This window comes from Chionomys nivalis, chromosome 18, assembly GCF_950005125.1.
Source record: "Chionomys nivalis chromosome 18, mChiNiv1.1, whole genome shotgun sequence".
In the NCBI taxonomy this organism is placed as follows: domain Eukaryota; kingdom Metazoa; phylum Chordata; class Mammalia; order Rodentia; family Cricetidae; genus Chionomys; species Chionomys nivalis.
This window is the reverse complement of record NC_080103.1, coordinates 37556352-37582110: the sequence shown is the minus strand read 5'-3', so window position 1 is coordinate 37582110 and position 25759 is coordinate 37556352. Positions and strand designations below refer to the sequence as shown.

General features: G+C 39.5%; 1 protein-coding gene across 50 annotated transcripts in view; it reads left to right on the top strand.

Annotated features, from left to right (window-relative positions):
- Ank2 (ankyrin 2) overlaps nucleotides 1-25759 on the top strand; it is a 532749-nt gene that overhangs the window by 349594 nt on the left and 157396 nt on the right. For all 50 annotated transcript variants that reach the window (XM_057793904.1, XM_057793906.1, XM_057793908.1 and 47 more), the window contains one exon: nucleotides 9391-9492. In XM_057793904.1, the coding sequence (XP_057649887.1) occupies nucleotides 9391-9492 (102 nt within the window). The remainder of the gene's footprint in view (nucleotides 1-9390; nucleotides 9493-25759) is intronic.

The following is a 25759-nucleotide window of genomic DNA, read 5'->3' as shown; positions in this document are numbered from 1 at the left end:
ACTGGAGTAATGTGGTTAAGGTAAAGAAACTGATGGAAAGGAATTTTATATGTTTAATTTACCATAATTCTGGCAATGCTAGGATTCTGGTTTTGTCTTCATTGTTTGTATTGAGCATCCATGTGGACTGTAGTATGTAAATATGTATGTTACAAGTATTTGAATGTTTGCATATTTGTAGAAATATTTCAGAGCCATTCATCCTCCTGTAAAGCCCGCATGCTTTGGAAAATGGGATAAATGAATAAGTTTCCAACAATTAAATGAACATTAGAAAGATGGGCTCTCGACACTTTATAGAGGTAATGAACTTAATAACAGTTCCATGAATGTGGTTAGAGACAAATGATTTCTAATAAACAGCATAATTATCATATGGAAACTTCAGATACCTAATGATTAGAAAGAGTTAAAAAGTCAAGAATTCCAAATATTGCATGAACAATTTGTGGGTTCATTACTCCCAGAAAATAAAATATTTTTATGGGACAAGAAATGATATCATAAAAATAATGAATTTGAGTTTTTATGTTATATTATATAGCATATAATAATGTAAATATTAATACTGTCAAAGATTAAAATTTAAGTTCAGAATTTTATTTTGAGTCTTGCAATTATGATGAGTGGTTGTTCAGCTGTAATTAAGTGATACCCTCAAGAAAAGGCAGTCTCACTGGTAATTAAAGGCAGATTCCCAGGTGTTATAAATGAAGATCTCAGTCTGTTTGTATTTCCATGTCCATCTCATTGGGGCCACATGAAATCTGAACCTAAGAAAATGTATTGCAATGGAAAAGCCTGTGCAGGTTCTTTTAAAATGGTGATGATAATGTGAGGGAAGTCACTGGACGACTTTTCCTTCAAGAAAAGTTCAAGCTTGATGCTTGGTTCAACCTTGAATAATTCAATGTGAAAAGAGCAATCTAGGTTAGACTGAGCTGTGTGTGGGGCACGGTCGGCACCACAAGGCCTATGGATGTCTGCTTTGGAGCAGATGGTTTCTGAAGCCAGAGAGTAATCAGACCAACGGGGACCCAAATCACATTGCCTGTCTCAAGGGGGCGGTCGTGAATTAGCACCGCAGGACGTCTAGTGCAATAAAACACCCATGAAAGATATTTTCACTTGATTGGGTCTGTTTCTTTCATATCATGAGAATTGTAAAGCACATAAAGGGAGATGAAGCTTAATTTAGGTCCATTTAGCCTCATCTTTAAGTATTGCGTTGGGGTAAACTTTATTGTCTTGTCTGGGAAATACGCTGCAATATCTTAGCCCACTGATTAGTCAGGGAACAGAAAGCATTTCATTCGCACGTATCTTAGATTGTCAAGCCGACTGTTGTAGCATAACTCTCTTTATCCCTGACCAAGAGCTGTTACAGTTGATTAGTATTCATCTACAAAACCAGCAGTGAACATCCAAAAGGGAATTCCTTTGAATTTGTATACATTTGTATACACTTCATGGAAGTTGGATGGACACTTTCATGCATTCATCCAATACATGTTGGGTTGATGCTGGTAAAAACTTTCTTAGCGAAGATGCCTGACTGATTAGAAATTAGGAGCATGATTAAGAATAGGGTTTGTACATATATAATTTCAAGGGCTGGTGATATAGCTCAGCTGATAGACTGCTTGCCTCATATGCAAGGAGTAATGAGGATTAGTCTCAGAATCCATAAACCAAGTGAGGTGGCCCATGCTTATGACTCCAGCAATCCAGGAGTGGAGGCATTTTTTTTTTTTTTTTTGCTACATAATAGGTTCAAAGCCAACCTGCAATACATAAGATCCTAAAACAAAAGAAAAAAGACACATTTCCTTATTGTCCAAAGAATATCAATTGAAAACCCTTAGCTGATGTCAGAGGGCTGTTTAGACTTCAACAGAATGTAGATATGTTAATGAACTTTCAGCATAGGGGCAAGAGGGGTGGCTCAGCGGGGCAGGCCAACCCCTTTTCCCACAACAGGGTCTCACTTTGTAGCCATGGCCCACCTGGATCTTGCTATGTAAACCAGGTTAGCTTTGAACTCACAGAAGTGTACTTGCCTCTGCCTCCTCAGTGCTGGGACTACGAACGAGTGCCCCACACCGGGCTATTTGCTGCTCTTGCATGGAACCTGTTTTCAGTTCCCTGCACCCACATGGTAACTCAGAATTGTTGGAAAATCCACTAGTAGGGGCTCTAATGCCCCATTCTGCCTTCTGTGGGCACCAGGAACATCTGTGCTACAAATACAAAAATGTAGGCAAGCAATTACACTAGAAATAAAAAGAAATCTTACAATTTTTTTTCCATCTGGGTGTGGTAGCATATGCTTTTAATATTGAGGCCAGTCTTGTCTACATAGTGAGTTCCAGGACAACCAACCGAGGCTACACAAGGAGACACTGTCTAAAGGGAAAAAAAAAAAAAGAGAAAGAGAGGCAGAGAGGAAGAAAGAAAGGAGAAAGAAAGAAACAAACAAAAAAGAAAGAGATAAAGAAAGGAAAGATGAAAAAAATCCAAATGTGAGGCTCATTTTTTTTATAGTGTTGGTACATGAAGTACAAATTTCCATGTTATTTTAACTCTTAGAGAGTATTATAGGAAATCCATGACATTCAGTTTAGGACTTGTACATTTTACTTGTCTTTACACAGCATTTTGAGTTCAGTCAAAACTTTCAAGTGTTGCATAAGGATTCAAACGTAAATGTTAGGTATTCTGATCACTCCCAGTTTCTAAAAACATTGAACATAGCAGCTTTATCTGGTGATAATCCTTGTGCAAATGTATGCCTACATATTAAGAAGAGAGTGTGTGGAATCGTCCCTACTGGAGAGAGAGTCCGTGTTCTAGATCCCTTTCGTTTCTTTGTACCCATATACCTCAGAGTGTATCCATGTGCTCTGTTTTGGTCATGGCCAAAACCTTCTGACTTAAATGAGAGCATGCACGCACGCCTGTGATGTGATTCCTTGTGTTCTTTTGCACTCATCCCCTTCAGGAAAAGCCACAGACTGTGAAACAAACAGCTTGTTTCTTCCGTGCCTGTAGCCAGACTATGTGCTGTTACATCCTCCCTGCAGTTCTAGGAAGTGCGTTTTTTTGATCAGAAATTGGTACCATCATGGGCCCTGGAGAGACAATTTGGTGGTCAAGAATACTTACCACTTTTTCCGAGGTCCCAGATTGGGTTCCCAGTGCCCACATGGTAGCTCACAACTGTCTGTAACTCCAGTTCCGGGGAATCTGATGCTTCTTCTGACCTCACCTCTGAGGATTCCTACATGTTTGTGGTATACTCTCATACACCCAGACACATATAAACATAAATAAAACAAGTATATTAAAAAAAACCAATATCATACAATTCATCATCCATTAAATGGGAGTTTTAGCTGACCCTGTTTCTAAACAGAGACCCAAGAACCTACAACAAGAATCCTAACTGTACAGCTCATTTTCTCAGTGTTCACATTGTTATCCTCTACCTCCCAGTATATTTCACTAAGTTTTCTTGACTTTGTGTTGCCATCGACCATAGGGTTGCCTGGTAAATGGCTGTCTTTCTATTAAGCTATAATGATTTCTCAAATGAGTGAGTGAAATTCCACAGGATTTAAACAGCGTGACTTCCTTCAGTCGGCACAGACTTGCATGTGGGTGGTGGGATGTATCCCTACTGGAGATGGAAGGGGGATGGATGTTCTTTGTCCTTCTGTTAAGGCTCAAGACTGCCACCTGAGTCCCACTCTTATCCCAGTCTCTGTCAGTCTTAAGTAATGGATTTATTCATTTTAAAGTATAAGGGACCATTTATGATCCCCAGTGTTATTTCAGTGTTAATTGAATATTAAAACCATGAAACTCAGTCAACTCGATGGTAGCTTGAATTTCGGGCAACAGCCTGAGCTCCTGCACCCCTAAGCCTAGGTTCCTGCCCTTCTATGCTAACTAAACAAAAAGAGCAAAAGCAGACAGAGGTATTTAATCAATACTTGAGTACAGGAAAAAATAGGGATCCAAGTTCATCTTCAAGGTACTAACACCTGTTTTTTATTTAATTCGGGGTCGTATTGGGGTGAGAGGTCCTGTAATTAAGAAGGGCTGGTCAAGTCACCACCCCACTGATCATTTTCTTGGTTCTAGTTCTGTAAGGTGGCTCAAAAGCTGTCATCGCTGTTGCTTGAGGATATTCATTCTGATTCCGCACTTTCTAATTCTGGGCACTTTCTTGTCATATCAGATCATTGCGCTCTTCTGGACGTTCCAGGCAGGCAGGTTTGGCTGTTCCTGGAACTCAAGGTGCCTACTGATTTAGGGTACTTGTTTACAGCTGTGTCCAGGGGTGAGACAGGTTGTACAGAGAATGAATATCATACCTGTCAAGCAGGAGTTTCACCCCAAGCAGCTTCTAAGTAGAAGTTGAAACTGAGAATCGTTTCTCAGAGGGTTTCTTCTGCCCTTGCTGCTAAGTTTGTGCAAGTTGCCCATGCAGAGGTGACGTCAGCATTGATGTCGGTGCACACTTTCTGCTGTACTTCCTTCCGACTCTTTCAGTTTGTCAGGTTCTCGACTATCCTGCCCTGTCTCAGGACCAGACTGTCAGAGCATTCTCTCTTTGTACCACAGCAAAACTTTTTACATAGAACACACACAGAGACACAAACATGTGTGCACGCGCACGCACACACACACACAATAAATATAAATGAATGAATGAATGAATGAATGAATGAATACAAAACCAAAACCATCCACATATGCCCTCTAGATTTCTCTTGTTAGGCACTGATTTAGAAGCACAAATACCAAATAATCTGGCTGTGTTCTGTCATAGGCTAGCCAGCGACATGACCTGCAGCATGCTTTATTTTCCTTGGGAAATAATCTAATAATAAGTGAAATTATTTTTAAATCTGGGTAGTCATGGGCTCCAAACCTTTGTTGGAGCATTCCTTTAGGATATAATCGGCCTTGGGAACACACATTCTTCCTCATGCTCATACTGGGTGCAAGAAAAATTCTATTTTGCTGATGCTCAGATACAAAAATGGAACTGTGTCAAGACAAATTGGAGAGGAAGCTTTTCTTTTTTGGCTGGAGATGTCCCATGAGAGTTACAAAGCGGGTGCACTTAATGATAACCATATGCTGCTTATTAAAATATTCAGGCAGAACTGAACATTTGACTTCCTTCCCGGGAGTGGAGCTTTACAGGCTGAGGTACAGTTGGTTGTAGGGTGTAAGGGTCCTAGGGACAGACACAAAGTAGCAGAGCAGAAAGAGGGGTTAGTCCCTGGTGTGTCTAGACCTTCTCCCAAAGGAGTTGCCATTGCTTCCTTTTTCCTTTATTGAGCTTTGATGTAAGAATGTTCCTGACTGAATAAAGTAAACAGTCTTGAAAGTTTGCTTTCTTCATGCTCATCCTTGATTTAAAAACTCTACTTTTCTTTTCATAAGCGATGGGACAGACAAACTGACAAAAATCCCCCTTCTCTCCCCTTCCCTCCTGTCTTCTCCTCCCCTCTCTTGTCTTTCTGTCTCTGTCTCTCTGTGTGTTTGAATCCTCTTTTATCTCCTTATTGATTAAAGGTAACCATGCTCCTGCTGTCAAAAGCTATTTTGTCAAGAACTGTAATAACAGATTGACCTCATTGTAGGACACAGTGTATTGACATGTGTATTTGTCAGTGTTGTGCAAGAAAGAGAATACATATTTCTGTGTAAGGGTGTGTATTTGAACTTCAGAATAGTTTTTTTCTACATACAAATTTTGGAAGTTTATTTTAATTCTGTCCTGATAATTCATGTTTTTATTGTTTTTGTTTTCAGGACAGGGTTTCTCTAAAATTCATGCTCTTAAACCATATGATAATAACCGTTTCATTTAATGCATTTCCTCACTTGGGGTAAACTAAGTTCTTCAATGGGGTGGAAGGAGAATCTTGCATGTATTAAACTGCCTTAGAGGTTTCTGGCAGGATGGCACAAATGTTACATTTAAAACTAGGAATATTATTTGCTAAGATTTCAGAGTTTTGCTCGAAGTCTTGAACTTGTATCCTTTTTAAAAAATTTAACTGGGAAAAGAGAACCAGTTAAGAACACTTGATACTCTGTAACAACAAAAGCACCTGCCAGCTGCCCATTCTTCAGAGAAGTTTGGCAGAGGGCCTTGTGGACTTCCTGGTGTTCGCTGTGGTCTTCAGTCTATCTCAGCTTCTGCCCTGATGTCCTATGCTTTCGCGATGGTCTCTCCCTCTGCCCCAGCTTGTTTACCACATTTATTGCTTGTTTCTCTAAGAACAGAAAACAGCTTGATCTTTTGCTGTGTTGGAGCCCTGGAGACATGTAGAGACATGTAACAGATGTCTCCTAAAAATAAAAGATTAATTTGTGTTTATGTATACATGTGTATTTGTGTGAGTATATGCCCTGTGTGTGTGTGTATGCGCACAAAGGCCAGAATAGGGTACGGGGTACCTGGGAACGGGAGTCACGGTTGTATGCTGCCGAATGTGGGTGCCGGGCACCAGACATTGGTCTTCTGGAAGAGCAGCGAGTGTTGTTTAGTAGGAAGCCCTCTCTCCAGCCCCATCGACTCCCTTTTACTTTCCCACTTTCCCCCTCATTTGCAAATGCAGGAGTTTCTGGGGCTTTCTCACCTAGATCTTGAGTTTTTGCTAGTTGCAAATAGTACAAGGTGAAGCCAGGAGGCATTTCCTGTGCAGCACTTACGTCATAAATGACAGGGTTTATGGAGGACTTGTAGACCAAGGTCGTGTGTGGTCCTGCTGAAGTAGGGAATCTGTACTGCTTTCTACTTCGGAAATTTGCATTGCTGGGGATGTAATAGCAGAGAAGGTTTCTGACTCTGAGTCTGATAAATGTGTAATAAATCTTGAATCTTCCCCCATCCCCGAGTAATCCTATGACCTAAGAAACTTTCTAGACCTCTTCCCTCATAATGATACACCATTCTTTAGAATATTACTATGAATCTTGATTATTCAATGCATATGGCTCCATTAGCTCTTTTCTTGGCCCACAGTAAACACTCAGTAAATATTATCTACAATAGTTTGCTTCTCGCACAAATTGTAAGTATTTCCTTTGCTCAGTTTTTAGTACAATTTATAATGAATCTAATTTGGAAAATTTTTGTTTACATAATAGTACTTTTAGAGTTTACATGTGGGACTTCATGTTATTTTATTTTCATTGATTTATGGCAAAAAATAAGATTTATTGTGTGCTCTTCATAGTGCCACGTGGCACATCAAGTTTTACTTACTTGTAGCAAGAAACTCAGAGGGGGAAACCCCATAGGAGTTTTTAATATTAGCTAAAAACAGCAAAATAATTTCATAGAAGAAGCATTTTGAAATGAGTCATAATTCAGTCCCTGCATTGCAGATGGACTCAGGGCACTCTGCCATGGGCATGACTTTCAGGAAGGATGTAGAACGAGGCATCCCGGGAAGGAGAACGTTCCCACACTAGTCACACCATGAGGCATCTCCAAAGAAACAGAACATGGATTCTGGGTGTCTGGATTTCGGCCATGCTGTTCCCCCTTTAAGCATCTGGCTGGCTCGGAAACATGTAACCCAAAGATACTCAGACTGATGTGAGATCATTCAGTTCTTGGGTTTTCAGGGTTCCTGAGTGTAAATCACTTAGCAATGTGCAAGCAATCATGTATTTGAAACTCCCTGAGAAAATGTTCCCATTTCTATTACCTGCCCATCCTCACAAATTTAAAAAACAGCTTTGACAGAGTATGCCAAGAATCCCTGCCAAGTGTCGTCTTCTTTGAGGGAAGGAGGCTATGCATTTTGCTAAGGGGAATGTTGTTAAACCTGAAAGAAAACAGAAGTTATCAAACTCAGCGCTCGCATCCAAATATGTGAATTACATCCCTCTTCAGGCCTCTCTTCTCCTTGGTCAGATATTATACCACAAGAAATTTATAATAGTTATATAAATGTCTTTAACCTTGACAAAAGTTTTTTGTCATTATTATGTTAAGGTTTAAAAGTCAGAATATTTATCCAAGCCCGGGGCGATGGTTGTAACTCTGCCTTTGGAACAGTTCTCTAGACTTTTCACGAGGCAAATACAGCTGATTTTCCCAGGACCAGAGTTGCGGAGACTGTGGGAAGATGAAAACCTTAAAACAAAAATCTCCATCCAGAGAGCTATCATCTTTACCAGGACAGTTCAGTCTGGTATTATGTCAGCTGGTTTACATTTAATAGTGTTTTCCCTGAATCACTAGGAGGACAAAATTTGCATCAGCTCAGTCCACACCTGCCTACTGATGCTTTCCTCCTCTGCAAAGCTCCTTATTCTTCCCATGTGAGGCTGGATGACTGGAGTGACCCCGACTCAGTGTCCTTCGGCTGAGTCATCTGGAATCTAACAGTAGAGAAAGAAAGAAAGAAAGAAAGAAAGAAAGAAAGAAAGAAAGAAAGAAGGAAGGAAGGAAGGAAGGAAGGAAGGAAGGAAGGAAGGAAGGAAGGAAAGAAAGAAAGAAAGAGGAAACCGAACAGCTTTCGCTGCATCTAGTTATAAACTGAATTTTTGTTTTGTTTTGTTTTGTTTGTTTGTTTGTTTTGTTTTCGATTTTCCATCAGGCTCCCTATGCATTTACTAAAAACCCAGTGAGAAAGCAAATGAACAGGGCCTGTGGATATAGACCAGTGCACAAAGCTCATGCCACACTAGCTGAGGACCAGAACTAGGATCCCCAGAACCCACATAAAGATCTTAGCAGGCATGATGGGAGTACCAGTACTGGGGAGGTGGAGACAGAGGAACCCAGGGCAAGCAGGCTTGATTGATTAAGTCATTGGTGAGCTCTCAGTTCAATGGCCAGACCCTTCTTCCATAAGGAAAGTAGAACATAGGGTGGTGATGATGGAGCAAGACACCTCACATCAAATCCAGGCCTCCGTGAACACATATTTTTTTGTGCAGACCTGTTCATAGGGCCACTCATACACATGTAAACACCCTTGCACACAACACTCAAGCATGGAAAAATAATATAATTTTTTAGATTCAGTGGAATTTAGTGGAATTTTGCATAGTGTAAATTCATCCTTGAACTGGCCGAAGGTTGGGAACAAAGCAGTAATGGTCTTTTTCATGTTAACGGTTCCTTTGTATTCTTGTATGTACAGAGTGTGTTTCCCATCTATGTCAACATCCACAAGCCACGGTGTGATTGCTGCCTCATGCTGTGAATGGTAGCTCAGGGTCTGAAAGCTGGCACTGAAGCCTTTCTCAGCCAAAGCTTGTCCTATGTGTAGTACCAACCCTTGCTGTAGCTGGTGCATTTGATGTTCGGCTTGATTCACCAAAGGCCTTTTCTTTCTTTTCCAGTCTGACAGCAATGCCAGCTTCCTCCGTGCTGCCAGAGCAGGCAACCTGGACAAAGTTGTGGAGTACCTAAAGGGGGGCATCGACATCAACACCTGCAACCAGGTAAGCGGGGGGGGGGGGGGGATAGGCTTTGGCCCGTGAAACAGGAAGCACCCAAGATCCAGGCAGAGTCTCAGAGCACAGGGCTCTTTTCTGTTCATATCGATTTACTGAGGTAGCAGGAAGTCGGTCTTGATCCAAGCCAATTTTTAGCAATTTTGAAGTGTCAAGGTTGGGTTTTAGAATTGCTATTTCTAGTGAAGTATAGAAAAAAAAATAAATTCAGTATCAGTATTTTCTTCTGAAATGATGCGACCCTCCTGATCTGATATATTAATTAGTCAAGAATGATGTATTATAACTTGTTAAAGTTCATCCTCAGCTACACAGTGAGGTCAAGGCCAGCCTGGGCTACCTACATAAGACAGTGTCTCAAACAAACAAAAGTCACACAACAAAAAAACTTAAAACAACACCGGTTTAGAAATATGGTTAGTTCTGAGGCTATAGAAAATTACTGTATTAGTTTAAATCAAGTGTCTGGATTATTAATTAGGGATAAAATTATTTATTTTTGATACTATTTTCCCCCCAAGAGTACTGATATTTTCTTGACATTTTGTTGAAGGTTTTTGTACCATAAGTTAAAGTGTCTAGAAGACCCCAGTAATCCTATGGTTTGTAAATGTTGATGTTGTTGGTGGTGTTTTTGTTGTTGTTGTTTGTGGTGGTGGTGGTAGTGTGTGTGTCTGAGAGAGAGAGAGAGAGAGAGAGAGAGAGAGAGAGAGAGAGAGAGAGAGAGAGAGAGAAGGAGAGAGAGAAGGAGAGAGAGAGAGGCAAAGCTAAGTATCAATATCATGTTTATGTGAGGTCATTTTCATTTTTTTTTATTTCAAATGACCCAGGAGTGGTTGGATGCTGTTGCTCCATCCTCCTATGCATTTGGCCACTTTTCTTAAATCTCTGGACACAAGCTCCCTAAGCTGTGGCTTGTGACCAGTGCAAGCTTATCGAAGTGAATGTGTTGTCACAAAAAGTCCTTAACAAGAAAAGGCTTTGGGATGTGAAACAACCAGCATCAACTGAAATCAAATGATAACGAACCCAAGCCGTTTGTCTCACGCTTTCTCTGCACTGCGGTAGAGCTTCTCTTCAGCCCTGGTCCTAGACACACAGCATGAGCACTTTGGCCTCTGGAGCGGCCACAGCCTGCAACGTCATTGAACATATGCAAAGTTTTCTTCTCATAAAGAAATATAATAGTTTAATTATCAAAAGAAGACTTTAAATATTTCCCTACCGCTATCTCTTCAGCATGCCAGTGTCAAATTAGTATGTCTGTGGATTATATTGTATGAGAATGTTTGGTTTTTAAAATTGCTGTATGAATTCCTGACCTTAGTTTCATTTAAAAAAAAAAAAACGCATTAAAAGAATTTTTGAGCTGTGTTTAGGGACAGAATTTTCAATGGTTTCAGAAATGGTACCAAATGTATTTCTCCAATTTTCCAGTATATACTCATGTGAGATGACGCTGTCAGAAGTGGCGACTATAAAATCAGAGTACCTGCCAGGTGGTGGTGGCACATGGGAGGCAGAGGCAGGTGGTCTGCAAAGCAGGTTCTGAGGACAGCCATGGCCAAACAGAGAAACCCTGCCCCCAAAATCAAATAGATAGATAGATAGATAGATAGATAGATAGATAGATAGATAGATAAGATAGATGATAGATAGATAGATGGATAGATAGATGGATAGATTAGATAGATGATATAGATAGATGGATAGATTAGATAGATGATAGATAGATAGATTAGATAGATGATATAGATAGATAGATTAGATAGATAGATTAGATAGATAGATAGATAGATAGATAGATGATAGATAAAACCAGAGTATCTAAAGATCTTCATTTATCAAATATTCAGCCAAGATTTAGCTTTTCTGTAAACATAAAGAAGCACATCTGTCTCGGTGGTGCACAGATGTGCCTTCATCTTTAGTAAATGGTAACATACAAAACTACCTTAAAATAAATTTCCTCATGCTTCATTATTAGGAAATGCTTGGTTTATGTACTCACTTTATATTTCTATATGCACTCAGAGTTCCATGAAAATTACTTGAGTAGAAAGGAGTCAAAGGTGTAAGAAGGTTAAGAAGTCTTGCTCTATAATATTGAAATCAATAAATCTCTTGAATACTTTCTAAAATGTAGCCTGGTTATTTATCATTCACTAATTATTAAATTCCTAAATTCCCATTTATTCTTCCCCAGTTGTGTCACTGAAGCATTGGGAGAGCCCAATGGGAGTTGCTACATGTCACCATTCAGGTGTCCTCTAGGGTCTTCATCCTGTTAGTGAAGGAACTCAGGAGCAGGCTCCAGCTACAGCTCCTGGACACTTTGATTACAGTTACAACAAAGCTCAGGGAGGCACGCTGTAAATCCAGCTGTCAGGAGGAAGGTGTTCAGAGACGAGGGGGCAGGGCATGCAGAGTTAAGCTGGCATGGACATCTGCCACATGGTGGCAGGCAGGGGACATCACCAGAAATTCTACCACAGTTACTGAGAATTCTACTAAAATTCAAATAAAATGTAAAACTGAAAATAATTTCTAAATACATATGTGGATGGAAGCTGCAGTTATTGAAGCCAAATTATCCTGTTTCTAATTAGGTGACATTCACATGCTATGGTATAGAGACCAAGAGAAGAAAGCATATTCCGTGTTTGTCTTCTAAGCTGGGGTTTCCAGGAAACATTGTGACATACAGTATAAGAGCCGGGACTCTCTGTCCCTGTTGTATTTCTCAATGAAAGACAATTTGGACTGTACCAGCTTTCTAAAAATATCACATGTGTTGGCGTGCTAAGGGTCCTTAAACTGAAATTAGGATCAGATTTTTAAAAAACTTCATGTTAAGGCAATATTGATGTTTCGAGCATGACAAGCCTTCAGCAATAAGCTAATACATTCAATAATAGCATTAGCAAATGGGACTCTGACTAGTTTTGGAAGTCATGTTAAAAAGGTGGGTATCAGAATCCATTTTCTCATTTTTTTTTTTCAGGCTAAAGGATGTTGGGCAAGTTTCCTCCTCATGTCTGAATTTGCTTATCCCCACTGATCATAACCACCTGAAGTCAGGGTTGTAAATAACTTGAGGGAATGCTTGAGAAATTCCTAGTGTAATAAACACTCCATGGATATTATTGAACATGACAGTCTACAATAGATTAGGGCAGTCATCTCATATTGATTCTCAATCTTCCTGTTGGCAGAAGCAGTACTATTTTCATAGACAGGACAGAATCTTAAGTGCATGTCCATGGTCTGTGCCATCAGAGAGGGTTGTGTTAAACTAAGATGTTTTTCTGCAACTAAAATGTTTCTCACAGATGCTATTTGGATTCATCTGGTGTAGCCCTGTCTTTAAAAATGTCAAGAACAGTAATACTAGTTTGGGTCTTAATAAGGGCAATAAAAATGAATAAGAAATAATTGAATTCATAAAATTTAGAGCAATAGAATATGTTACAGTTTTAGAAATAGTTAAATTAGATGTAAATATATTTGTAAAACATAGCCAAATATCAATTTGATTGTCATAGTTTGCTTTCTGTTGCTGTGATAAAACACCAAGACCAAAAATAGCGTGTGGATAAAAGGGTTTATTTGGCTTACACATCTGGATCACTACATTATGAAGGGAAGCCAGGGCAGGAACTCAGGGCAGGAATAACCTGGAGGTAGGAAGTAAAGCAGAGGCCATGAAGGAAGACTCCTTGACATGTTCCACATGGCTCATTCCATTTGCCTTCTTAGAAAACAGATGCCCTCTGCCCAAAGATGGGACACTCACAGTGGCTTGGGTCCTCACACATCAATCATTAAGGAAATGCCCCCACAGGCTTACCTATAGATCAATATGATGGGGGCATTTTCTCAGTCAAGATTCCCTCTTCCTAGATGACCCTAGCTTGTATCAAGTTGACAAAACCCAACCCGTGTTTATTGCTGATACCTCATTTAATAGAAGCAATATATTATATTAGACGATTTCAACTCAAATTCAAACTAAATATGGTCTTTCTAATCTCTTGAAGTTCAGCATTGATGTTTATTCAGTGGTAAGCAATTCTAGGAGACATTCTATTAAGTTCTCATCCCCAGCACTAAAAGGTTTTGACTGTATTTGTACCTCCCGGTACTGAGAAAGAGGTTTGAAATGTGATGACTCTTTCATTTTGGAAATGTAGGGGTGACCTTATTCAAATTATTTCCATGGCTGTGCTCTTAAGTACTGTCTGCATGGTTTAGATTGGAACAGAATACTCTATATTCCGGGAATTCTCTTGAGTCCTCTCTTCCTGTGACCAAAGGACATGGATTGCAATGCTTGATTTCCCAGCAGCCACCCTTCTCCTTAACTTGCTTCAGCTATCCTAACCACAGAATTCTTGTATTCCAATCTGATGTCAGGCACAACACTTGTTCATCTGTTTATTTAAACAAATTTTTGGTGCTGAGGATGCAGTAGTCAGAAGGAAGAAAGACCTCTGCTATCTTGTAGTTTATAATCCAAACCCTCAAATGAGAAAGACAAGAGCAAGGAAGTTAGCAAGATATATAGTGTTGTAGTTTGAATGAGAATAGGTTCCATAGACTCAAATATTTGACTACTCAGTCCCAAGTTGGTGGAACTGTTTGAAAAAGGAGGTGTGGCCTTACTGGAGGAAGTATGCCACCGGGGCAGGGTTTGCAATATCAAGAATTGCTCCATTCCCAGGGTGTCATCTCTCTGCTGCCTCCTTATGGATGGTGAAGTGATCTCTCAGCTGTTCCTAGCCACATGCCTTTACTCTTATCATCACAAAAACCCACAGAAACCATAGGCCCAAGAAAATGATTTCTCTTACAATTTGCCTTGGTCATGGTGTTTTTTTTTTCATAACAATAGGATGGTAACTAATATACAGGGAAAGAGGAAAAGCAGTAGATCATTGGGTGTGCTGGGGTGTACTTTTAATCTCAGTACTCAGGAGACAGAGGCACGTGGATATCTGTGAACTCAGAGCCAACTAGAAATAAATAACAAAATCCATATTGAAATGAAGGAAAATAACAGAAAACCAAAAGCAGTAAAAAGACACGGAAAAGGAATGTAGAGTAGGAGAGGAGAGTATGGGTGAGAGCAGTGTGTCATGGCTGACAAGATGGCCGAATGAATACTCAGCAGAGCCAAACGTGAAGGCATGCATTATTCTCAAGGAGCATATTTTACAATCCTTGAGGAGAGAGCTCGTAGAATATGGTGATGTGTCCTGTGATCAGCAGGGAGGTCAGCCAGCCTGCCTGAAATAAAATGAGGGAGAAGAACAGCAGGAGGTTGAGGAGAGCAGAAGGCTACAGCCGTGAATGTTTGCAGGTTAGTTTAAGAAATAACCTTGGCTTTGATTCTAATTAAGAAAAGTGACTAGAGAAATTTTAGGAAAGAAGTGATAGAAACTGACTTAGCTGAGGTCTGGTAGTAGCACCCAGACAGAAGCAAGCAAGGACAGCCTAGGGAAAAGGTCTTAAGTTGCTTTAGGTGAGCAAGGAGTTGTTTTACATTAGGGCAATATACAGAAGTGGTGAGCCTTGTTTGTATGGGGAAGCCAGGTATGGCCTGGTCATAGAGACAGCACAGAGGTCACTAATCTGCTAAGCACATCCATTACCAACTTTCTGGGCAGAAAACAGGTCAAACATCTCTTTATTTTTTTTGAAGAGACGATGTCACATGTTTAACATTCCTGGTTTCCCTAGTGCCCATCTGTAAGCACAAGGACCTTGTGTCCTCCATCCGGATGGATTTGATACAAAATGAGGGCAGAGGAGGGGGTGAAGAATGAAGTTTGGGGTTGCCGTGGGAAAAGGGAGGGTTGATTTTTCATAAACTATTGATGGAGAAGTCTGTGAGATGAGTACGCTTGAAGGAATTGGCCAATTTTGCACATTTTAAGTTTGTTGTTGTGGTACCTAAGATTAGGCAGTTGGACACATTGAGTCTGAAGTTCAGAAAAAAAGCTTTGGTCAAAGATAGAAGCTTTACTTCAGTCAATGTCTACACAATTCTCAAAACATCATACTGGATGAGATTACCAAGAGAAGTATTTATGAGTGTCTATGGATAATAAGGGTGTTTGACAGATGAACCTCAGGTCACTCAGGGGGTGAGAATGGGCAAGAGTGCTCAAAGATGGAGGAGGGAAACCTGAAGAGATTTATGTCTTGAAAACTACATAAAAAAGCTATTTTCAGGTCTATGAAATGGTCAGCTTCATAGAATGTTTTTGAGAAAATATGCTGAGGAACTGAATAATATCTGAAGCATTGTAGTAGTAAGAGATGATCTCATAGCATAAATTCAGTGGCGGGTGGAGTGAGGCAGATGGAGTTCATTCACTGGACAATGGTCAGGCCAACTATTCCTTCAGGTCTTTTCTGTAAAGCACAGAAGAGACAAGGGAGTGGCTGTAAAGGAAAACAGGGTCATGAGAGACATTTCTGTTTATGTAAAAGAAGCGACGGCATGTTTGTTTCATTGATGGAAAAGATCATCAGGGAAAGAAAAGCCATTGGTGATTTAAGGAAGAGACAGCTGGAAACTAAAGAGAGATGGGAGAAGGACCAAGTGCTCTTTGATTGATGAGGGCTGGCACACAATGGAGATTTGTTCTTTCCTGGGGCTGTAGCTAGCTAAGGAGGCAAAGGGCATGTGGGTAAAGCAGGAAGTAGAATGACTATGGGGCTGGAAAGGGGGGTGTGGGGTAGGAGCTTTAAGCTGCCTTCTGGTCTTTCAGTGAAATGAGTTGAAGTTGTTATCTGAATTATAGGAGAGAGGTGATGGGGATTGTGGAGAAAGGTGTGAAATGATTGATCCAGGAAAGGAGGAAAGAATGCCCAAGGGTAACTGTGATGGTCGTGATTGACAAATAATGCTAAGGACCTGCTTGAGGCTCATGAGCATGTGCTTTTAGTGAGTCTAGGTGACATGTATGTGTGTTCTTCTGAAGTCAAGTTCAGGCAGAAGATGGCATTGCTTATGATTGGGAATGTGGTTTAAGCAAACATGTATGGGAAAGCTACAGACATGCAAGTGAACTTAGGATACTTGGAAGGAAATGCATGACATCATTACAAAGAGCATGCACAGAATTTGTCCTGAGCAGAGACAAGAGAACACTGTGGTAAACAAATGAATGAATTCTGGACATCAGAGCTGGGAGGATTGTTGACATCAGATGAGTGAAGATCAAAGGATTCGATGGTAAAGCAGATCTTGAAGGACAATTCTTATTTTTTGACATGGCAAGGACTAGGGTGTGATATTGGAGTGAGTAGACAAGGTAAGGATGAAGACTTATCATCCGCAGAGAGAAATTCTAGAACCTTAAAGTATTTTGGTAAGTTCACATATGAGTAAGTGGGAAAGCACAACAGTGAAGTGATGTCAATCTCTGGAAAGATGAGGAATGAGAGCTAGGGAACACAGGCCGAACACCCATGAAGGCTTAGGAAGAAGGAGGATGAATTAGGAAGACAGGATAGAATAAAGAGCAAGCACAGTGAGTAGCAATAGGGTCAAATAAGTATCCATAGCTTCAGTGTCTTCAGGAAAGCTGTGTCTTCAGGCTTTATTGAAACAAGGGTTAGAGGAACATTCAGGGAAGACATTTAGTGCCACATTCTCTGGCAGAAAGAGCGGGGCAGAGCTGGACCCGCCAAAGACTCCCTGGGGCTGAGCAGGATGGTGAGTATAGAACAACCCAGCCCTCCACCGGGGAGACACACACCCACAGAGTCGGAGTCTGTCAAAGCAGGATCTCATTTAATGGTATCAGGCAGGACCTTATATAAGGTTGTGATGGGGGTGGAGAAGCTTGGGATGGGTTGGGGTGGAATAAGGAATAAGGGCCAATAATATTTTGTCATGCTAGCAGTGGCTGGGCAGAGGCAAGTCTAGGTCAGGTAGCCAGAGACAGGTCTCCAAACTTAAGCCAGGCACAGGAAGTTACACTAGGCCTCACTAAACTGAAGTTTAAAAAAAAAAAAGAAATGGAAGGTCTTTAAGGGCAGAATGAGAGAAATTCAGAGAGTACGGGCACACCTTGGAGTATAAGGGTGTGCATATGCCTGTGTGTGTGTACAGCACACACCCTGAGGAAACTCTTTGTACAGGGTACTGGGTGATGGTTGGTCTGAAATGAATCCTTGAACATTAGTGGATGTGCAGTCATTGGTGGGCTGAGTGAAGGGTGTCTCTGCCCCTGTGAAGAGGCTTGTCAGATAATTTATGTCATAATATTTCCTTTGAGAAATAAGGAAAAGTGCCTAATTGTGCCCGTGAAGGTTGAGGAGGAAAGTAGGGAGAAAAATGAACCAGGGAGTTGGGAATAATAAAATTGCTCATCCAAGACAGCAAGGAGTTTCTCAAAAGATGTGTTAGTCCAGTTCCTTAGAACTAGCTATCCAGACACTAAGCACACAGCTCTCCTTTTCAAACTGTTGTGCAAGCTTTCAGTCTTATTAACAAATTTCATCCACTGCTAAAATTTTATATTTTCTTTTTATTGTTATTATTCTTTATCTTATGTGTATGAGTGTTTGCCTGTGTATATGTCTGTGTATCGTGTACTAGCCTGGTGCCAGAAGGTATTGGCTCTCCTGGAACAGGAGCTACAAAAGGTTGTGAGCCACCATGTAGCTTTTTAGAATCAAACTGGAGTCCTCTGGAAGAGCAGCCAGCGTTTTTAACCACTGAGGCAACTTTTCAGCCCCCAATGCTAAAATTGTAGAAATATACAGAAAAGGATGCAAGTGCCTCACCCTGGGAAAAGGAAACATTAACAACACAGGAAGATTGAGGGATTGATGAGGAAAAGTTCTGGAATATGCCAATATAAATCTGGGTAAAGAGAAACTTGTGGGGAGAGGCTAGCTCTGACTTACATCAATCAGCTTGCAATGACTAATAAGCTAAATCTTACAGATTAAAAGTTACTCTTAGTGTACAGTATACTGTTAAATGACCTAGTATTGATGTATAATATGTATCCAATTAATATTCAGTAAATTCATGATTGAATCAGCCCTGGATATTGGACCATTGGCTTAACTCATTCTGAGTAATAAATGACATATCTATGGAGTCGCAGCCACAATACCTATGATATCAAATGGTATTATCTTTATTACATGCCTACTACATACTCATTACTGTACTGTACGCACCATAAATGGTTCACAGCATCCTGATCTTCTTTAAAGGAAGGATGTCAGGCCTCTCCTACATTACACAACAACCCATCTCGCTGTAGTCACCTTCACTTGGGAGAACAAATCCTGACTGTGATGGCTGAAAGTAGATAGTGCACTCATTCTAGAATTACTGATGTACAGATTTCAGACAAGTGCTAATACATTTTCCCCCAAATTTTTCTAAAACTGTTCTTAAAAAATATTCATTTCCAGACATCTGGTCATTCTACTATACACGGTAAGACTTCCCATCAGTAGGAAGGTTCTAGGCAGATGCACACTCTGCCTCTTATTGTCAACCTTGATAGATTCTCTTACAGGGAGAAAACCCGGGTTTTCAATGCCCTTATTTTAAACACTTTGCTTGATAAACTAAAAGTTAGGACAAATATAAGACAGTGTCTAATGAATTATGTCTAGGGATAGGTACAGTGAAACGTGGAGATAAAATAAGAAAGGCTAAATAGTAGGAGATGAGGAAGGATCAAATGCTGGTAATTGACATGAGTTATGAAGGAAGATAAATAGCTAATTGTTTTCTAGTATCATGGATTTTTTATGTTTGGAGTAGAACAAGTGAATAAAATATATTAGACAGTGAATGCATAAAATTAATACATAAAATGGAAGACATTTTCCATTTTGAATGCCTATTCTAATTGTGGAAAAGCTCTTTGAGTTGTATAACCAGTTGGGACTGGTTAGATTTGGTGAATGATGTCTTTAGGTATTTGCATCTTTTTCAAATACTGAAGTTAATAATTTTTTTTAAAAAGTGGAGAAGGATGCTGTCATTGATTAGCACCTAACCTTTGAACCATAGTACTTGATTACTGTAAGAAACCTAAGAAATCAGCCACCTCAGCTCCATTCTTTCGTTTTTTTCTTTTAAATGAAAGTTTAGTATTCATTTGATACCACAGAACCCTGTAATCCACTTTAATATTCCATTTTATCACATTGACACATTTGAGCGGTGTAATTCTAAAAGCTTAAGAAATAATTTTCAGAGTCTGAGCTACTTCTCAGTAATTAGAATTGCAGATAGGGATAAGGAGAAACTGAGTTCTCAAGAGTGAAATAGGATTATACCAGGGAGGGATAGGCTGAGTTTGGTCCCTCACCACAGGTCACCAGTTAGTTCATATTGTCTAGGTTTAATTCCAAGATTAGATGAATTAATACAATTGTGTGCTTAACATAGGGCTTGAATCATAAGAGAAAGCTAGAGTAAGCTTTGGCTATTATTCAAATAGTGTGTTCTTTTTAAGTTCAATATTTAAAACTCTTTAAAATGTGGCATTTATAAGTAGATAAAGTAGTTTTCCTTTGAGATTCATGTGACTATTTTATTTGAACACTTCATATTCACTAAAGACTCTATCTATAATTAATTTCTTGTAAAAAAATCATTTAACCACAGAGTAAGACTATGTGAAACTAGCAAGGAAATGAACTGCATTCAGATTCCCAGGGTCAGACATCAGCACTCTGAATTATGGAGTAGTTGACTACTCCTGGGACTGAGCTTCTCTTATACACTTGCTTCCCCAGTTCTGTTGGAATTCAGAAACTTTAAAAAAATAAATATTTGTATAAATGAATACTTTTGTTGGTAAACATAATCGGAAATAAGAAATGCCCAACTCAACTCATCATAATGGAAACTAGCATTGTAGCTCTGAGAGAGCTTGTTCAGTGTAGACAAGGTACCATGCCCATAGTTGGAGGACGTGAGAGCCATTATTGTCCTGCAGAGGCAAGCGGATCTCCAAGTTTGAGGCCAACTCAATCTACAGAATGAGTTCCAAGATAGCCAGAGCTACATAGAGAAACCCTGTCTGGAAAAACAACAACAACAATGATGACCAAGTGACCATTTCTTCTGAACTTTCCCTTGAAAGCATACATTTTAATTGTTTCCCATCAAGCGTTTACATTTTACTATAATTAAAGAAATTATACAAGTTAGTTGGGTTTTTCTGATATGTAAAAGCCAGAGTAGAAGGCTTGTCAGATTAACAAAGTAAATTATCCGAAGATATGGAAATGAAATTATTAACAAGTCTATGTAGTAGTTAGTTGATTTTTATTACTTAACCACCACACTTACAGGCTACCAGGGGATAGAAACTATGTTATATTGTCTTCTTGTTTAGAACACCCACCAAACATCTTAAACAGTAGGTAACACGTTGCTTGCTATTGGGTTTTCACTATGTCCTATTCACTATTTCTCTTTCTGACTTCATGAGTTATTTGTCCATTTCTTGCTTTTCTTTGTTTGCATGAAACTACTGGATAAAACCTCAAGAAGAATAAATAGTAATAAAAAATTTTAGAGCCTCTGGGTGTTAGTTACATTTCTAACACACACACAGAAAAGCAATAGACTAAGTCATTTTGAAATGACCAACATCTCCATGAAGACAGAATATGGATATAATTATACTGTAATGATATTACTTTTTAGAGAAATAGAGATGCCTCAAAGAAACCATGTGTGCATGGCTTTTACAGAGAAGCAGAATGTTCTTATTGTTTAACCACTTGCTAGAGGTATATTTAGGCATTTTACATGATGTATAGAAATAGCATTATTCTAAAAGTGCATTATCAAAAATGACAGCTCTCTTGATGATCAAAGGGCTGCAGAACCCAGTGACTTGAAGTAAGACCTCGGTGAATCTTTGTTGATTGTTTAAAAAACCCAGTTCATTTTACTTCATCAGCATCGATGTACATGAAACCATTAGCAATGATTTATCCTGAGAATGCTGCGTAATTGTGCCTGTTCAATATGATTGACAAATGCTCAAAATGTTGCTAGAAATAAATCTATACTTGCTGCAGTAAAACCAACAGCTGAACAAGTAATTGGTGAAGTGAAGCTACACCTTAAGGTGATGTGTTCCAGTCATGTTACAAGTCTTCTGGTGCAAGTATTTATCCAGCACGAGTCTCATCCATATCACTACCGCATCCACACAACTGATCAGACTCCATGCCAGTGTCTGTTTCTTTCCTTTATGTTCAAACTTGCAGTTCTCCTCACAGATATTAAGAATATCCTGTATCCCTGACTCCAGCATCATAAGACTTAGTCTCTTGCCTGGTGGACTGGGTCATATGGACTATTAAGAATGGACTATTATTGTCCTTGTTAGGATTTAATGCTACATTATCTCTTAACATATCACTCAATCATTATTATGTAAATATTCTTGTATAATAAAGTATATAGCATCCAAAGAGATGGCTCAGTGGTTAAGAACACTTGCTGCTCTTTTAGAGGACAAATGTTCAGTTACCAGTGTCCGTGTCAGGCAGTTCGCAACTGCCTGTTACTCCAGTTCCAGAGAATCGAATGCTCTCTTCTGGCCTCTGGGGTCACCCACACGCATGGTGCACATATAGTCAGACACACAACCATACACATAAATTTTTAAAAAAATCTTTAAAATAAAGTATGTAAAGTAAATATTTCTTGAACATAAGTGTTGATATAGTATAAGTCATTTTTATATTCATTTACCATTACTTACTAATTAATTACTCTGAGCCTCAGATTATTCATGAAATACCATTTTTTAGATTGCTCTGTTTACGTGGTTTGTACAAGAGAAGGTATTTCAGTTTGTGTGTGGAAAACTTATTCAGTGCCAATTGCCCTAGTTAACTCATTAAAGGTAACCTTAGAGGGCACCAAAATGCGTTGATGTCACATAAAGATTGCTCTCGTTGGGATTAGTTTAAACAAGAGCAAGCCCGAATTGGAATTCTCTGATCTCCGCCTTGCCTTCTGCAGTCTGTAGTTGGGGTTGCTGGTGTATCTGCCATCTCTCTGCTGTTTGTCTGATCTGTCTGTTCCCGTTGCCTGATTTATAAGTCAGAAATCTGCCATGCCCACCCCTAACCAAAGGCATTCATTGACTGCCCCAGAAAACACGCTGTAAGAAAGAGAGGAGGGGCTCTATAGAAGTCTTTAACAGAGTTTTACAAGGGAAACAGTCATCTTACTGACCCCAGCTGACCCTGAATATCACTCATCACTGAGAACAGGAGTTTCTAAGTCACAGTCACATTTAGGGTAGATATTTGTTTTGAGATTATGGAAGAGTACACAATTGAATATTTTAAAGCTGTGCTGGGGTTATGAAAACTGTTTGCACAGAAAATCTAAGGCATAGTAACGTTGCTTACATTGTTCTCTGAAAGGCAAGTTAAATTTAAGCAGGCTGACTATAGCAGGCTAAGTACATAGTCATGATTGATCTCAAAACTTATTAATTTGACGACAAAGTTCAGCAAAAATTTAGTCTTTTGGAGGTCAAGGAATATTTTCACAACAATGTATCACTGCAGGAAATATTATGATCTTATCCTAAGGAAAGTGGGCTAAATTTTGACCTCCCTTGCCATCCGCCCAGCCATCCCTTTCCTTTAGATTTTTATGGCTAAGTTGCACTACCGTGCCTGGTGCAGACTGCTTCAGCTGTGGGCACGAAGGGGCTAGTGTTTGTCCAGCAGCATGTGGACCAACAGGTAGCTCAAGGACCCAAACGCCTGCATCCTTCCCTGTCCAAAACAATGGACACGAAGCATGGAACTGGTGGTCTTCCACTTTTATGTTTGCCATCTTGTTGTTGAAAAGAGGGTCTCTGGTGTTAGATGTTTCCACTGCCAATGCTTACAGATGTTCCAGCAGACATTGCAGGCAGAGAATTGAGAGGACCAGGTTGCCCAAAGCCACAGTGCTGGTATGTAGGAGCATAGGGAAAGATTGCAATTTTGCTTTAACCCAGCAACATCTTCCTACTTCTGAAATATAAAAAAAAAGAGGAAATAAGAAAAGATAGAAAAAGAATAAAAGCTTAATAGTTGCACATAAATAAAAAAACCACTGTCCTTTTAAAACAGAGACAGAAAGACGTCCTATCCTTTCCTATGAACTCAGCAGCAGCTGGCACTTCAATCATTATTTGGAAATTCTTTTTACTGTGTATTCATCTATTTTCTTTCAGATTTGCTGTAGTATATTAAATGGTTTTTTCCCAGTGGTAAACATTTTTTTATTTTGAAATTTTTAGTTAATCATCTCTCATGCTAAACATTCAAACTACAGCTTCTCCTTCCCCCACAATTTTTAAAATGGCATTACCAGCTGAGACAAAATGAAGGAGGATTTCTCACCACAAGCTCTTTAAATGTTTAACCATAGCAAGTAGATGCTAAAAGCCCTTACACTGATCTCTTGGCATTGGAACTTGTAGCTAAAAGTAGAATTAATCAGAAACAGCTTTTGTTCAATATATGTTGCCACAAATAGCAACTTAGCACATGCACATGGCGCAGTGAGTTAAGGTGCTTGCTACCAAGCCTGACAACCTGAGTTTAATCACTGGGTTCCATGTAGTAGAAGAAGACAGTCCTGAAAACTGTTCTCTGATAACCTCAGGTTTGCTGTGGCACACTTGTGCATGCACACGCGCGCACACACACACACACACACATGATAGATAGATAGATAGATAGATAGATAGATAGATAGATAGATACATACATACATACATACATACATACATACATACACAGACAAGATAGCACAAGAAATAACTACCTAGTATTTATCTATTTTATCTTATGAACATGAGGTAGCATTGAAGTTATCAGAGTGCACAGTGATGAATTCCACTTAATCGTACAGCTCAGTTAATTTATTGTGAATACATTCACTGCTGCTAATGTTGCTGTACGTCCTGTAGATCATCCTCCTGAGGACCAGATGTCCTGCAGGAGCCTTCATTCCTCTGCAGTGCAGCACAGACACCTGGCAACACTGGCCACATTTTGCAGGACTTTTCACTTTTGCTAAATATGCTTCACATTGCTCAGGGATCAGAAAGGAGAGCAACAAAGTGACTGGACAGCCTTCATGTTTGGAAAGAAACACAAGGCAAGCCCTAGAACTTTCCCAACAGGGGTTCATGCGCATGTTTGAGGACTAATTGTTCTTTCCACATCAAAACATTCAGTCTCTGCATTCATTAGAACATTCAACATAAGTTTATTGAGTTTGGCTGAGACAAAGAATTTTCTGGGACAATTTATTTATCTGAGACATTAAAGATTCATTCCCCAGATATCAGTATAGACACAAAGTGAGGCCATCAGAAAGCTCTGTGTCTGGAACATGTTATCTCTATTCCCTGCAGAAAGGGCTTCATTGCATTATGGGATATCATGCACTTCACATTTGGTTTTTACATAAGGTGGATAAGGACGTTCATCTGAGCAACATTCATGGCTTTGTGTGCACAGTTCATTCTCTCGGTTAACTATTGCTGTGCTCCAAAATGAGAACAGAAGGCCCTCTGCTTCTTTATTCTGTCCTTTCATTTTGAAAGAGAGCATAATTTAATGTTTGTCTTTTTGGCTAGTTATTAGAAAATGGAATACAGTCTGAATTAAGGAACCCGTATTCTGTCTCTTCCTACTTCTTATCTTGTTTTTTGAGTTTCATTTTTAATGATATCATAATCACAATACCGGTGAGCATGCATATATACATACTATAAACATGTCAATAATTTATTGAGGACTTTTGTGGTCCTTTTTCACCTCAGCCCAGCAATGTGCTGTGCTTTCACACTGGTTTTGTTATGAGCCCTGCTCCCTAGGGCTGATAATCTGAGTAATTATACTTTATCAATATGATGACTCCTTTTAAAAAAGGTAGTAATGAAATGCTTACAAACTCTGGCTAAAAGAAATCCTTAAAATTTTAATATAAATAATTAAAATAAATCTAAGAGCTACTTAAACTTGAAAATATTAACACTGAGTTAATATAATTAGTACACCAGTGTGTGTGTGTGTGTGTGTGTGTGTGTGTGGTATATGCACATGTGCATGGAGGTCGCAGTTCTACATTAGGTTTCTTCCTTAGTTGATGTCACCTTACTGTTTGAGACCTGTTTTATCACTGAACCTTATTGACTTCACTAGGCTAACTGGC